This window comes from Scyliorhinus torazame, chromosome 8 (genome assembly GCF_047496885.1).
Source record: "Scyliorhinus torazame isolate Kashiwa2021f chromosome 8, sScyTor2.1, whole genome shotgun sequence".
Classification (NCBI taxonomy): domain Eukaryota; kingdom Metazoa; phylum Chordata; class Chondrichthyes; order Carcharhiniformes; family Scyliorhinidae; genus Scyliorhinus; species Scyliorhinus torazame.
Window position 1 is genome coordinate 23654205 of NC_092714.1, and position 16596 is coordinate 23670800.

The window sequence follows — 16596 nt, forward strand, 5'->3', positions numbered from 1 at the left end:
GACGGACGACCCGGCATCGACCCAGGCACTGGCAACAACAATGGCAAATGCAGCTATGCCCACCCTGCAAAGTCCGCCTTACTAACATCTGGGGGCTTGTGCCAAAGTTGGGAGAGCTGTCTCACAGACTAGTCAAACAACAGCCGGACACAGTCATACTCACAGAATCATACCTTACAGACAATGATTCTCCGCCGGCAGGATGCTCCGTTTTGCCGGCAGCTCAGGGGTTTCCCGACGGCGTGGGGCTGCCCCACAACGGGAAACCCCATTGACCGGCTGGCGTAACGGAGCATCCCGCCGGCGGGTCGGGGCAGAAATGTGGCGCAGCGGGGTGGAGCATCCGGCCGAATGTCTCAGGCACCACTCTCACCATCCCTGGGTGTGTCCTGTCTCACCGGCAAGACAGACCCAGCAGAGGTGGCAGCACAGTGGTGAACAGTCGTGAGGGAGTTGCCGTGGAAGTCCTCAACATCGGCTCTGGATCCCATGAAGCCTCATGTCTCCAGGTTAAACATGGGCATGGAAACCTCCTGCTGATTACAACACACCGGCCACCATCAGCTGATGAATCAATTCTCCTCCATGTTGAACACCACTTGGAGGAAGCATTGAGGGTGCAAAGGCACAGAATGTACTCTGCGTGGGGGACTTCAATATCCGTCACTAAGAGTGGCTCGATAGCACCATGACTGACCAAGCTGGCTGAGTCCTAAAGGACATAGCTGCTGGACTGGGCAGGTGGTAGGTAGTGAGGGGACCAACAAGAGGGAAAAACATACTGGACGTCATCCTGGCCAATCTGCCTGCTGCAGGTGTATCTGTCCATGACAGTATCGGTAAAAGTGACTACCGCACAGTCCTTGTGAAGACGAAATCCCATCTTTACATTGATGATATCCTCCACCTTATTGTGTGGCATTGCTATCGTGCTAAATGGAGTAGATTCAGAAGAGATCCAGCAACTAAAGACTGGGAATCCATGAGGCACTGTGGGCCATCAGCAGCAGAATTGTACTCAACCACAATCTGTAATGATCTGGCATATCCGCCACTCGAGCATTACCACCAAGCCAGGGGAACAACCCTGGTTCAATGCAGAGTGCAGGAGAGCGTGCCAGGAGCAACACCCGGCATACCTAAAAATGATGTGGCAACCTGGTGAAACCACAACACAGGACTGCTTGCATTCCCAGCAACATAAACAGCAAGTGATAGACAGAGCTGAGCGATTCCACAGCCAATGGATCAGATCGAAATTCTGTCGTCCTGCCACGTCCAGCCGTGAATGGTGGTGGACAATTAACCAATTCACTGGAGGAGGAGGTTCACAAATATCCCCACCCTTAATGATGGAGGAGCCCAGCACATCTGTGCAAAAGACAAGGCTGAGGCATTCGGAAAAAATCTTTAGCCTGAAGTGCCGAGTGGATGAGCCATGGCGGTCTCCTTCGGAGGGCCCCAGCTTCACAGGTGTCAGTCTTCAGCCAATACGATTCACTCCATGTGTTATCAAGAAACGAGTAAAGGCAGTGGATACTGCAAAGGCTACGGATCCTGACAATATTCCGCAATAGTACTGAAGTCTTGTGCTCCAGAACTTGCTGCGCTCCTAGCCAAGCTGATCCAGTACAGCTACAGCACTGGTGTTTACCCGGCAATGTGGAAAATTGCCTAGGTGCGTCCTGTACACAAGTAGCAAGCCACATCCAACACAGCCAATTACCGCCCTATCAGTCTACTCTCCATCAACAGTAAAGTGATGGAAGGGGTCATCAACAGTGTTATCAAGTGGCACTTATTTAGAAATACCTGCTCAGTGACGCTCAGTTTGGGTTCTGTCAGCTCCTGACCTCATTACAGCCCTGGTTCCAATTTGGACAGCAGAGCTAAACCCCAGTGGGGAGGTGAGAGTGACTGCCCTTGACATCAAGGCAGCATTCAATCGAGTATGGCGTGAAGGAGCGCTAGTTAAACAGGAGTCAATGGGAATCAGGGGAGAAACCTCTCCGCTGGTTGGTGTCATACCCAGTACAAAGGACGATGGTTGTGGTGGTTGGAGGTCAGTCATCTCAGCTCCAGGGCATCACTGCAGGAGTTCCCCAGGATAGTGTCCTCAGCCCATCCATCTTCAGCTGCTTCCTCAATGACCTTCCTTCCAACATAAGGTAGATGTGGGATGTTTGCTGATGATTGCACAATGTTCAGAACCATTGGTGACTCCTCAGACACTGAAGCAGTCCACGTGCAAATGCAGCAAGACCTGGACAATATCCAGGCTTGGGCTGACAAGTGGCAAGTTACATTTGCGCAACACAAGTGTGAGGCAATGCCCATCTCCAATAAGAGAAAATCAAACCATTGCCCCGTGACATTCATTGGTATCACCATCACTGAATCCCCCAAAATCAACATCCTGGGGGTTACCATTGACCAGAAACTTAACTGGACTAGTCACATTTGTGGCTACACGAGCAAGTCAGAGGCTAGGAATCCTGCAGCAACGAACCCACCTGCTGACCCCCCCCTCCCCCCAAAGCCTGTTCACCATCTACAAGGCGCAAATCAGGAGTGCAATGAGATACTCCCCACTTGCCTGGATGAGTGCAGCTCCAAGAACACTCAAGAAACTTGACACCATCCAGGACAAAGCAACCACTTGATTGGCACCCCTTCCACAAACATGCACTCCCTCCACCACCGACTAACAGGGGCAGCCGTGTGTACCATCTTTAAGATGCACTGCAGGAACTCACCAAGGCTCCTTAGGCAGCACCTTCCAAACCCATGACTACTACCATCTAGAAGGACGAGAGCAGCAGATACCTGGGAACCCCACCACCTGGAGGTTCCCCTCTAAGTCATTTACCACCCCGACTTGCAAATACATCACTGAACCTTCACTGTCACTGGGTCAAACTCTTGGGACTCCCTCCCTAAAGCAGTGTGGGTGTACCTACGCCACATGGACTGCAGGGGTTCAAGAAGGCAGCTCACCACCACCTTCTCAAGGGCGATTAGGGAGGGGCAGCAAATGCTGGCCTAACCAATGAAGCACATATGTGTTTTGCCAGGTTTGGAAGAAAAATATATTTCAAAACAACAATGAATTTTAAAAAGGTGTCCTTATAGTTACAACAATTAATAATTTCAATGCTTTGTAAACATCCACCCTTTCCACAAATTTAGAAGAGATAGATTATAATGGGGTGTGATATTTGGGGACAGTTACGTTCTACATGGGTACTTGAAGTGTAGCTTTTCGCAGGCATTCTGGAGCGCACATTGTGTTAAATTGATGTGTCAACCACAAGGCGGTGTTGGCTTACCATTTGATCCTGATCATAATGAGGAGCGATGTAATGCTGCCTGGTATCCATAGCCACCTGCTCAGTGGAGGAGCAACCTGATAGTCACTGTCTGAGCTGTTTGCTGGCTCTCATTGTTCCTCGCACAGGGATTATCAAACAACCGGCTTTGGCAAATGTGCCTTCATTGCGATTTCTTCAAGACCACGGGGCCCGGCTGGATTAAGTCATGTGCATGCCCTGACATGGTTTTGTAATCTGTGTGAGAAATGTCTTCCACAGAGGTAAGCTAAAGAGAAATAATTAGGGCCTCAACAGTCTGGCCTGAGGTCCGATCATTTATTCATCTGTTTTCTTTTGCCAGAGCTTTTTGAGACATTGAAGACAGATAGGTTGACCAGTCATCTGTAGGCTGTCCTACACGGGGCAGTGTACTGTTAAAGAAAAGAAAGGCTTGTATTTGTAATAGCACCTGTCACCACTCAGGACGTCCCAAAGTGCTTTGCAGCCAATGAAGAACTTTTGAAGTGTCGTCGCTGTTTTAATGGAGGAAATGTTGCAGCTAACATATGCACAGTAAGCTCCCACAGACAGCAGTGTGATAACGATCAGATAACCTGCTTTAATGACATTGCTTTTGAGGGATATATATATTGACCAGGAGAGCTCCCCTGCTCTTCTTCAAAGCAGCGCAATGGATATTATATTCCCCCTGTGAAGGGGGCGACCTGGCCTTGGTTCCATGCCTCACTCCTGAAGAAGGGACCTCCAACAGTGCAGCACTCCCTCACTACTGTAATGCAGTCAGCTTTGCCACTGACAGATGCTACAAAACCCTCAAGAAACGGAGAGGAAAGACGAAGGCATCACCAAAGGTGATGTAAATCAAGGCTCGGCTTTTGACTGCAGGAGGGGAGGGAGAGCTTGGAGATATAAACAGTTCCATTTTTTGCAGTGGCCAGCAAAGAACCCGACGACCGTGTGCCCCTCGACATGACGACACTGGGGAGTGAAGCGTATGTCGATGGGCCAAATGGCCTCCTTCTGCACGGTCGGGATTCTATGTCAAACTTTGTATTCGGGGAAAGCACTTCAGAGGGGAAAGGACTCTTGTTGCTTTCGATCCTGCGCATAACTGATCAAATTCCATCTGTATCCCACACCGGTTAAATCCTATTGGTCGCAATCCTGCCCCTAGCATCTTCGTACCTGCAGTCTATCTACAGCTCCCACTTCCCCAGAACACTGGAGTCAATGCTGTCGTCCACATTTCCCTGTCGTTCTCCACCCAACCTCTCCAACCGCCTGGAACTGAATGGCTCAAATCAGCTAAAGTCATCACATCTTAGAGTATCAATACTAGTTAGTTAGTTGAGCTTCAACTCAAACTACTTTGGTGTGTGATTCTTCCATTGGGGATTTTAAGATATATTTTTAGAAATATCCATCTTTGATAGACCCCAGTTCTACTGTGGAGCAGTAGTGTGTGCCTATTTTAATGACTTTTTTTTAACTTAATTGACTGCAGGTACAAGCTGAAGCAGCAGAGAACGCAGACAGCACAAATTTAGAAATAGTATCAGTCACCGAAGATGAGCTGCCTACCATCGAACTTCCCAACACCGCACAAAGAATCTCCAACACTCTTGAATCAAAAGTATTGCCGGTCGAGGCAGGTAAAGTGGTTGTTTTTCTGTCTCTATTCTAGTGACGTTTAGTTGAGGTCCTGGCTATAAGCTTTTGTTGAAGAGGGTCACGTTCCAAAATCAACGCTCAGATCAATGGGCAAATGTCCTCGGCTATGACGTGGCCATATGTTTACATTGCTCACTAACAGAAAGAAAAAAATGATTGTCCTCCGCATTTCCAGAGTCACAGAAATGTTACGGTGCAGAAGGAGGCCATACGGTCCGTCGTATATGCATTGGCACTCCAAATGAGTATTATAACTTAGTACCATTTCCCTGCCTTTTCCCCATACCGCTGAACATTGTTTCTATTCAAGGAATCATTGGGTGGTACGGTAGCACAGTGGGTAGCACTGTTGCTTCACAGCGACAGGATCCCAGGTTCGATTCCCAGCTTGGGTTACTGTCTGTGCGGGGTCTGCATGTTCTCCCCGTGTAATTGGTTGGTGACGGTAAATAATGTAGGTGTGCACCTGATTCCATAGTTTTATTTGGTGTCAGCCGAAACAACATCCAATATTCCAGTTGTTTCATCAAGTCTTTTTTTAAACTTTCCAGAAAACCAGGACCTAACCTATTCAAAATGCCATTTTCTTGCATCCAAGAAGCTTCTTATTTTGGTTGCAGTGGGTGTGAGTGGCGTAGTATTAATCACAATCGCCATTGCTGTGGGTGGTGAGTACAATGTCCACACTTTTCAGTGTTTGAGCTGTACGCATTTGGTGCTCTTTTCTGAATGGAAAATATAATTTGTCCTCTTTTTAGCCTCTCTAATCTCTCTAGTTTGGGGATGGAGATGAAGGCAGAGTGGCGGAAGAAATGTCCTGTATCACTGTTAGTGAAGTCATTACAATACTGGATAAAATTTTATGTTCGCTGGTTGGAGCGAGATTTTATGGGGTCTTTTTGTGGCTCTCACACAAGTCAGAAGGTTACAGGTTCAAGCTCCACTCCAGGAATCTGAGGCGATAATCCAGCCTGACACTCCCAGTGCAGTACTGAGAGAGTGCTGCACTGTCTGTGGTGCCTTTTTTCGAATGAGACATTATGGCAAACATTCAAAGAGCGCACGGGTGAACAGCAACAATTGTTCATTCCTGCCTGGCACAAAAATAAAATGGGAAAGATGGTCAACCCAGGGCTTACAATGGAAATTAGCGATAATATTAGATCCATGGAAGAGGCATACAAATTGGCCGGAACAACAGGCCTGAGGATTGGGAGCAGTTTAGAATTCAGCAAAGGAGCACAAAAGGATTGGTTAAAAAGGAGAAAATAGAGTACGAGGGAAAGCTTGCGGGGTACCTTAAAACTGACTGTAAAAGCTTCCATATGTATATTAAGAGGAAAGGATTGGTGAAGATTCCCCACTGGGTCACTGTCTGTGTGGAGTCTGCACGTTCTCCCCGTGTCTGCGTGGGTTTCCTCTGGGTGCTCCGGTTTCCTCCCACAGTCCAAAGACGCGCAGGTTAGGTGGATTGGCCATGATAAATTGCCCTTAGTGACAAAAAAGGTTAGGAGGTGTTATTGGGTTACGGCGATAGGGTGGAAGTGAGGGCTAAAGTGGGTCGGTGCAGACTCGATGGGCCGAATGGCCTCCTCCAGCACTGTATGTTCTACGTTCTAAGACAAATGTAGGACCCTTACAGTCAGACAGAGAAATGTATAATGGGGAACAAAAAAATGGCTGACCAACTAAATACATTAGTTCTGACTTCATAAATGAGGACAAAAAATAACATACAAGACATATTTGGAACACAGGATTTCGTGAGAGGGAGAAACTGAAAGAAAATAGTATTACTAGGGAAATGGTGTTCTGGAAATTGAAGGGATTGAAGGCTGACAAATCCCAGGGCCTAATAAGCCACATCCCTGAGAACTTAAAGAAGTGGCCCTTGAAATAGTGGATGCATTGGTGGACAGCTTCGAAGATTCTATAGACTTTGGAACAGTTCATACAGGTTGGGGGGAGCGAATGTAACCCCACAAAGGGACATAGAGAGAAAAGAGGGAATTATAGACCAGTCAGCCTGATGTTGGTAGTGGAAGGAATGCTGGAGTCCATTATAAAATATTCAATATCAGAGAACTTGGGAAACAGTGGCAGGATCGGACAGAGTCAGCATGAATCTACGAAAGGGAAAACATTCTTAACAAATCTACTGGAATTATTCAGGGATGTAACCAGTAGAGTTAACAAGGGGGAAAGTGGATGTGGTTTACATGAACTTTCAGAAGGCTTTCGACAAAGTCCCACATAAGAGATCTGTGAGTTTTATTAAAGCGCGTGGGATTGGGGATTCTGTATTGAGATAGAGAGCAAACTGGTTGGCAGACAGGAAACAAAGAGTAGGAATAAATGGGTCTTTTTCCAAATGGCAGACAGTGGCTAGTGGGGTACCGCAGGGACCAGTGTTAGAACCCCAGCTATTCACAGTATGTATTAATTATTCAGATGAGGCAACTAAATATCTCCAAATTTGCAGATGACACAAAGCTGTTTGAGAGAGCAAAAACAGAAAGGCAGATTACTATCTGACTGGCTATAGTTTGAGAGAGGGGGATGTGCAACAAGGCCTGGGTGTCCTCGTATTCCAGTCGCTGAAGATAAGTATGCAGGTGCAGCAGGTGGTAAAGAAGGCAAATGGTATGTTGGCCTTCATAGTGAGAGGATTCTAGCTCAGAAGCTGGGATGTCTTGCTGCAATTATACAGGACTTCAGTGAGGCCACAGCTGGAATATTATGTACAGTTTTGTTCTCCTTATCTGAGGCAGGATGGCCGGGATTCTCTCACCCCGGTGCCCGAACGGAGAATCGTCGGGACCGGTGCGTTCGGAGGCCGCTCTACGCCCCCCCCCCCCCCCCCCCCCCCCACCCCCAGCGATTCTCGGCCTGGGATGAGCTGAGCGGCCACGCTGAAAAGGCCGAGTCCCGCCGGCGCCGTCCACACCTGCTCTTTCCCGGCGGGACCTCGGCGTGGATGCGTCTGGGGGCGGGGAGGGTGGTCCGACCCCGGGAGAGGTCTCCGCTGTGGCCTGGCCCGTGATCAGGGCCTACCGGTCGGCGGGCCGGCCTCTCGGGCTGGGGGCCTCTTTTGTTCCACGTTGACCCCTATAGCTCTACGCCATGTTGCATCGGGGCTGGCGCGGAGAAGGGAGCTACTGCACATGCACGGCAATCGCGCCGGTGCCACTGCCACCCCGCGGCGCCCATCTGACACCAGGATCGGTAGCTGGAGTGGCATGGCGTTTACGACAGCGTCAACACATAGCCTCAGGATGAGAGAATCCCGCCCGATGTTCTTGCTATAGAGGGAGTGCAGCGAAGGTTTACCAGGCTGATTCCTGAGATGACAGGACTAACGTATGAGGAGAGATCGAGTCGGTTTGAATTATATTTACTGGATGTTTGAAAAATTAGGGGGATGTCACAGAAACTTATAAAATTCTAACAAAGCTAGACAGGACAGATGAAGGAAGGATGTTCCTGATGACAGAGGAGTCCACAACCAGGTTTCGCTGTCTAAGGATACGGGGTAGACCTTTTGCGACAGAGTTTAGGAGAACTTTCTTAATTCAGAGAATGGTGAGCTTGTGGAATTTGCTTCCACAGGAAGTAGTTGAGGCCTGAACATTGTAAGCTTTCAAGAAGGTGCTAGATATCGCTCCTGGGGAAAAAGGGATCAAAGAATGTATGGGGAAAGCAGGAGCAGGATACTGAGTTGAATGATCAGCTATGATCATAATGAATCGCGGGGCAGGCTCGAAAGGCCAAACGGCCTACTCTGGCTTCTATTTTCTATGTTTCTATACTGACCCCTGGGATACATATCACATATATCCTTTTCCATTCTGGACAGCAATCATTCACCATTACTCTCTGTCCTTTAGTCAATTTTACACCCAGTGATCTTTTATTCCTATGGGCTTTCACGGATTCCCGACAGTGCATGAAACTATGCAGCCCTTCGAATCTGCACTGACCCACCAAAAGAGCCCCCCACCTAGGCCCAATCCCCCTCCCCATTCCAACAACTTCACCTAACTTTGGGACACAAAGGGGCAATTTAGCATGGCCAATCCACCTAACCCGCACATCGTTAGACTATGGGAGGAAATTGGAGCACTCGGTGGACACCCACGCAGACACGGGGAGAACTAGCAAACTCCACACAGTCAGTCACCTGATATTCGGAATTGAACCTGGTGTGAGACAGCAGTGCATTTCATGGTCATCATTAGGAATCAAACTTAACCATATGCCATGGGCAGAATTTGAACTCAGGTCCCCAGATTGTGCCCTGGGTCTCTGGATTACTAGCCAAGTGACAATACCACTTCCCCGCCACCACCCCGCACTCCAACCAGTAGAGAGTTTCCTCTCATTCTCATTGAACCCGTTTTTTCTAGGGCCCCTTGATGCCATATTCAGTGAAATGCTGAATTAATGTAAAGGACAGTCACTCTGACCATCACCTGGATAGGGGAGACAGTGAATATCACCTACCTGGTCTTCAGGAAGACATCTAACCTCATTCTACACAACATGCATAAAATCCAAGCTCAGACAAGAAAGTTAAACTGAAAGAAACCCAATTAAATAAACATGTGGAGAGATCTGACTCACGTTGATTGAGCAAACAGACTAAATGGTAAACAGAGGGAACTTTGAAAGAAACAATACAAAAATATGTTCCATTACAAAACAAAATCTCAGCAAGAAAGATCCATCCTCACAAAGGATGTGCGTGATTCTATTTGATTAAAAGATGTTGCAAAGAATCACAGTATGTCTGATGATTGTATGGGAAAACAGGAAATGTGATCAAAATGTTGATTAAAAAGGTGGAAATTATGGGCTATGAGATTAAATCAGTCAGGAATGTAAAATCAGATAGTAACAGCTTTAACAAATGGTGAAAAATGGAAGTAACTAAGTTAAGCAAGTACCTTCGAGGTAGAGAAAAGATAAATCATTATCAGGAATGAGGAAATGGCAGAGACATTAAATAAATATTTTATGTTTGCTTTCATAGTAGTAGAAGACACACATTGCATACCACAGGCTAATGAGGAACTTAAAGTAATTAATATCAGCTCTGGAGAAACTGAGGGGAAAGCTCAGAGTTCCCCAGGACCTGGTGACCTGCATCGTTAGGTTCTAAACGAGGTAACTGCTGCGATCGTGGATGTGCTGGTCATTACCATGGGAGGCACGGTTGCTTCACAGCACTAGGGTCCCAGGTTAAATTCCCGGTTGGACCACTGTCTGGGCAGAGTCTGCACGTTCTCCCCGTGTTTCTATTTAATTTGTTCATGGGATGTGGGCTTCGCAGGCTATGCCAGCATTTATTGTGAACCACATTGCTGTGGGTCGGAAGTCACGTGTAGGCCAGGCCAGGTAAGAATGGCAGATCATTAGACTTTAATTTCCAGATATTTTATTGGGGTTAAATTCCACCCCCTGCCATGGTGGGATTCGAACCCGGGTCCCCAGATCATCACCCTGGGTCTTTGGATCACTAATCCAGCGACAATGTCACTATGCCACCGCCTCCCCTGTCGGTGTGGGTTTCCTCCGGGTGCTCTGGTGTCCTGCCCCAAGTCCCGAAAGACATGCTGTTAGGCAATCTGGACATTCTGAATTCCCTGTCCATGTACCCGAACAGGCGCCGGAGTGTGGCGACTAGGGAATTTTCACAGTAACTTCATTGCAGTGTTAATATAAGCCTACTTGTGACACTGATAAAGATTATTTATTTAATTATTTTCCAAAATTCCCTGGGTTTTAGAATGATCCCAGCAAATTGCAAGTTGCAAATGCAACACCTTTATACAAGAAGAGAGGAGAAATAAAACAAGGAAATACAGGCGAGTTAACCAGACATCAATCATCAGCAAAATGCTATCATCTATTATAAAGGAAGTTTTAAAAGTGCTCTTTGAAAATCATAGCATGATCAAATGCTTTTATGAAAAGGAAATCATGTTTGACAGATATATTAGAGTTTTTGGAGAATGCTACCTATAGGGTTGATAAGGGGGAACCAGTAGATGTGGTATACTTGTATTAAGTCGCCATAGTCCCAGATGACCATAGGCTGCTTTCCCCTTTGAGGGGGAGAGCTGACTGGTGGTGATTTAACCTGAGGATCACCACACCTCAGGTGAGAGGAAAGGTTGAGAAGGCAGGGCCTTCATGAATAACCTCAGGCGGTACAGGGATTGAACCCGTGCTGTTGACATCGCTCTGCAACACAAACCAGCCATCCAACCAACTGAGCTAAACCCCCAAAATACAATCAGCTGCACAACTTTGCGCTGGCACTGAGTCTTCAGAATCACCAAAGTTAAACAAGGGGATTGGAACTGACACCTGCATAGGCGCTGAAACCTAAATCCAGCACCTTAGACAGCTCCGCCATGATATCACAGGCTGTATATAGTGGAGTGTCATAAGACTGTATGAAGGACTTGTGACACGGTAGTGTCCCTGCCTCTGGGGCAGAAGCTCTGGGTTCGAGACCAATCCCAGGAATTGGTGGCCAAAGAGGTGCATTCATAACATGGACAAAAGGTTGAGTATCAATCTGCAAGACCCTTCCAACACACAACAATGGCAGGTGGTGAGAGAGAGAGACTCATGGTCAGCCATGCTTGATGTGCAGTGGCACCTCTGGCGACAGGATAGCACCCTTTTCCAGGAAAAAACAGCTATGGACTCGGATAAATGCCTCCCGAGTGCACCACCAAATATGGGAACAGAAACAATCGCAAGATTGTTAATGACTTTGATGAAGAGACAAAGATTAAAGTATCTAAATTTGCTAATGAGACAAAGCTGTGAATGGAATGTAAGCTGTGAGGAGGACATAAAACGTTTGCAAAGAGATATGTACAGGCTAGGTTTGAGGCCAGAAGGTGGAAACAGGGGTTTAATGTGGCCAAGTGTAATAAGAATAGTAAAGCAGAATATTTCAAAGTGGGGGCGTGGCTGTCCTCGCACAAGAAACATCCTCACTTTTGGAAGACTAACAAGGCAAAGGAATATACAATAAATCAGAAAATTCTGGAAATAGTCAGGCGAGAGAAACATTTCACATCAGTCATCAGAATATAGAAAGTCAGCATGCAGGCACAGCAGAGAAGGCAATTTATTTCAAGGGGGTTGGAATACAAGAATGAGGAAATGTTGCTCTAATTGTATGGGGCACTGGTGAGGCCATACCTGGAGTAACGTGCATAGTTTTGGTCTCAATATCGAAGAAGGTTTAATAATAATAATCACTTATTGTCACAAGGAGGCTTCAATGAAGTTATTGTGAAAAGCCCCTTGTCGCCACATTCCGGCGCCTGTTCGGGGAGGCCAGTACGGGAATTGAAATTGTGCTGCTAGTCTTGTTCTGCATTACAAGCCAGCTGTTTAGCCCACGGTGCTAAACCAGCCCCTTAGGTAGGTATCTACTTGCCTTGGAGGCAGTACAGCAAAGGTTCACTAGATTGGTTCCTGGGATGAGAGAGTTGTCCGATAATAGAAAGCTGAGCAAATTGGGTCGATATTCTCTGAAGTTTAAAAGAAGTTTAGAGTTTAGGGCGGTGATCTCATTGTCACATATATAATTCTGAATGGGCTAAACAGGGTGGATACTGAGAGGCTCTTTCCCCCTGGCTGGGGAACCTAGAACACTTGTGAATTGAGGGTACGATAAGTATGTTCACAGATGACACAAAAATTGATGGTGTGATAAATGGTGTGGAGCAAGGCCTTAAATTACAGGACGGTATAGGCGGGCTAGTTGGATGGGCAGAACAGTGGCATATGGAATGTAACCCTGTAAAGTGTGAGGTAATGCATTTTGGGAGGAATAATATGGCAAAGGAATATACAATGAACAGTAGGACGCTACGAAGCACAAAGGATCAAAAGGACCTTGGTGTGCATGTCCGTTATCCCTGAAGACAGCAGGGCAGGTAGGTAAGGTGGTTAAGGAGACACATAGGATACTTGCCTCCTTATTAGCTCAGCATAGAATGCAAGAGCAGGGAGGTTATGATGGAGCTGTGTAAAACACTGGTTAGGCGGCAGCTGGAGTACTGTGTGCAGTTCTGGTCACCTCACTATAGGAAGGAAGTGATTGCACTGGAGAGGGTGCAGCGGAGATTCACCAGGATGTTGCTTGGGCTGGAGGGTTTCAGATATCCACTGGTAAGGCTGGAGTTGTTTTTCCTTGGAGCTGAGAAGGCTGAGGGGGAACCTGATTGAGGTGTGTACAATTCTGAGGGCTATCGACCGCCTGGCTAGGAAGGAATGTTTCCCCTTAGCGGAGGGATCAATAACCAGGTGGCATAGATTTAAGGTCAGAGGCAGGAGGTTTATAGGGGCTGTTGGGAAAAATGCTTTCACCCTGAGGGTAGTTGGAATCTGGAACTCACTGCCTGAAAGGGTGGTAGAGGCAGGAACCTTCACAATGTTTGAGAAATATTTAGATGAGCACTTGAAATGCCACGGCACGCGAGGCTGATGGCCAAATGCGGGAAAATTGGATTGGAGTAAATCGGTGCTTGTTGGCTGGTGTAGACATGATGGGCCGAATGGCCTCTTGCCGTTCTGTAAAAATTCAATGCCATGATTCTCTATCTGGGAGTCTAAGTGCTCCCGCTATTGGAAAATCGTGGCAGTTTCGCGCTGTCACTGGGAGAGGCGCCCAGGTGTGAGGCTCACTCCTAAACCATTCTCATTTATGCATGGTGGAGATCTCACTGGATTCCCCCGCCAACTCAAATCCTCACTCCCACCCCCCACCCCACTGAAAAGGATGGGCATGCTCTCCCCCACCATGGGAATAACGGGTCACCCCTCCCACACCATGCTCGCATGTGACTGACCCGACCCCCCCCACCCGAACACCCCTCCCACTCCAGTTACTCTCATACTCCGCAGCTCTCCTTCAGCCCCCATCAGCCCCCCATCAGATACCCATCGGAATCCTCATCAGCCACCCCTTCAGCCCCCCACCAGCACCCCCATCAGCCCCCCATCACCCCCACATCAGCCCCCCATCAACCTCCCATCAGCACCCCTTCAGCCCCCCATCAGCCCCCCATCAACCTCCCATCAGTACCCCCATCAACCCCCCATCACCCCCCCTTCAGCCCCCCATCAGCCCCCCATCAACCTCCCATCAGCACCCCCATCAGCCCCCATCACCCCCCATCAGCCCCCATCACCCCCCATCAGCCACCCCTTCAGCCCCCCATCACCCCCCATCAGCCACCCCTTCAGCCCCCCATCACCCCCCATCAGCCCTCACCAGCCACCCCTTCAGCCCCCCATCAGCCCCCCATCAACCTCCCATCAGCACCCCATCAGCCACCCATCACCCCCCCTTCAGCCCCCCATCAGCCCCCATCAACCTCCCATCAGCACCCCCATCAACCTCCCATCAGCACCCCCATCAGCCCCCCATCACCCCCCATCAGCCCCCATCAAGCCGCCCCTTCAGTCACCACCCTCTGTCATTGCCAAAGTTGCACTGCCCCCTGGCACCATGGCACCTGCACACTGGCAGTAACATACGTGCCTGGGACAGTGATCCCCAAGAGGGGGAGGGTCAAGGGGGTCAGGCCATAGGTCATGTGCCCTTCTGCTACTTCCAGGCTGCAGGTGGGGGTTCCCACATGGGTTGTGGGACTTGGGTGGCCTTGGACTGTTGGTGAGGATTTGACCCCGGGACCCACATTTGACCCCGGGACCCGCATCCTATCGGGCTGCATCACAGCCTGGTATGGCAACTGCTCGGCCCAGGACCGCAAGAAACTTCAGAGAGTCGTGAACACCGCCCAGTCCATCACATGAACCTGCCTCCCATCCATTGACTCCATCTACACCTCCCGCTGCCTGGGGAAAGTGGGCAGCATAATCAAAGATCCCTCCCACCCGGCTTACTCACTCTTCCAACTTCTTCCATCGGGCAGGAGATACAGAAGTCTGAGAACAATCACGAACAGACTCAAAAACAGCTTCTTCCCCGCTGTTACCAGACTCCTAAATGACCCTCTTATGGACTGACCTCATTAACACTACACCCTGTATGCTTCATCCGATGCCAGTGCTTATGTAGTTACATTGTATATGTTGTGTTGCCCTATTATGTATTTTCTTTTATTCCCTTTTCTTCCCATGTATTTAATGATCTGTTGAGCTGCTCGCAGAAAAATACTTTTCACTGTACCTCGGTACACGTGACAATAAACAAATCCAAGCCAATCCACATTCCTGTGCCTGTTCTACCCCTTCCAGCCCTGGGCAACCTAAAGGTCACCATTGGTATGATAATCAGTCAACCATCTGCTCAATGGCATCCTCCTTGTCTAAATTTTTTAATTGTGTCGTGCCCTCCTCACCCTGAACTATTCTGCCTGACATCTGAAGAGCAGTCCACATAAGAAACAATGCAGAAATATTTTCCCTTTCCGAACATTTGCTCCCTCAGACAAAAACCTTTAAAATATCAGCTGTTACAAGTGTCAGAGGCTTCCAGGAAAGCCCACAACACTTCAAAAGGCTTCAAATCCCCTGACACGCTTTGAAATGTAAAACATCCCTTCAACTTCACAGAGCAATACCTCATGAGCCTATGATTGACAGCTTAATGGTACAGACACAGCTGCTTGGTGGATTGTTTATTTGTCTTTCCCTTCATGCTTGAATACATCTCAAGAACCCTGCTTTGATGCTCACAACAATGTTTATCAATACAATTGCAATGATTGACAGCTCCTCGCCGCATCACAGGAGCTAAGTAGTTTTGTTTCTTCTCTGCTCACAGCAGAAAGCACTTAGCTCCTTTCCGGTTCCACCATGGCAGAGCTGCACTTGACTAACCTAGCACCAGGAAGTCTAGGGATATGGGGAGTCAATGGGAAAGTGGAGTTGAGGCCGATGATCATGTTGAATGGCGGAGCAGACCCGAGGGGCCAAATGGCCTACTCTTGCTCCTAATTCCTAAGTTCCTGTGTTCCTATCAGCTCGATGGGAATGTATCAAAATGAATTGATATGATTGATAAACAAAGTGGTTCTGCAGGGCCAAGCACGTCGTAGGCAGCCAGTTGCCAGTGGAATGTCACAAGGCTTAGAACTGGTGCCATAAGTGGTTTGAGGGAAAAGGATTATGTCAAAACGCATGGAATAATAGAAGAACATTGTTATAATTACAGATTATAAACTCTGCTCCCATGTAATTTTAGGGCTTGTTTTTGGATTGCAGCTGTTAGTAATGATTTCTGCATTTTCTATTCACACACCTTTTGATTCTTAACTTGTCTATCCCCTCCCTTTTCGGTGTACTATCATCTTCTATTAGTTAATTTCTCGTGTCTACCACCCGATCACCAACCTTTCCTTTTGTTCATTTTCTCCCCTTTCCTCCTTTCTTGTAATTACCCTTCAAACCAGGTGCTGAGTATTTACAGCATTTTTTGCTTTTAGAGGACAGGTAGTATTGAGGAAGCAGGTGGGCTGCAGAAGGACTTGGACAGGCCAGGAGAGTGGGCAAAGAAGTGGCAGATGGAATACAATGTGGAAAAGTGGGAGGT

General features: G+C 47.9%; 1 protein-coding gene across 4 annotated transcripts in view; it reads left to right on the top strand.

Moving 5' to 3' along the window:
• Positions 1-3529: 3529 nt before the first annotated feature.
• Positions 3530-16596, top strand: part of tmprss3a (transmembrane serine protease 3a) — a 54993-nt gene continuing 41926 nt past the window's right edge. For all 4 annotated transcript variants that reach the window (XM_072513155.1, XM_072513156.1, XM_072513157.1 and 1 more), the window contains exons 1-3: positions 3530-3592; positions 4837-4984; positions 5555-5671. In XM_072513155.1, coding sequence (XP_072369256.1) covers positions 3578-3592; positions 4837-4984; positions 5555-5671 — 280 coding nt within the window. In that variant the 5' untranslated portion in view covers positions 3530-3577. The remainder of the gene's footprint in view (positions 3593-4836; positions 4985-5554; positions 5672-16596) is intronic.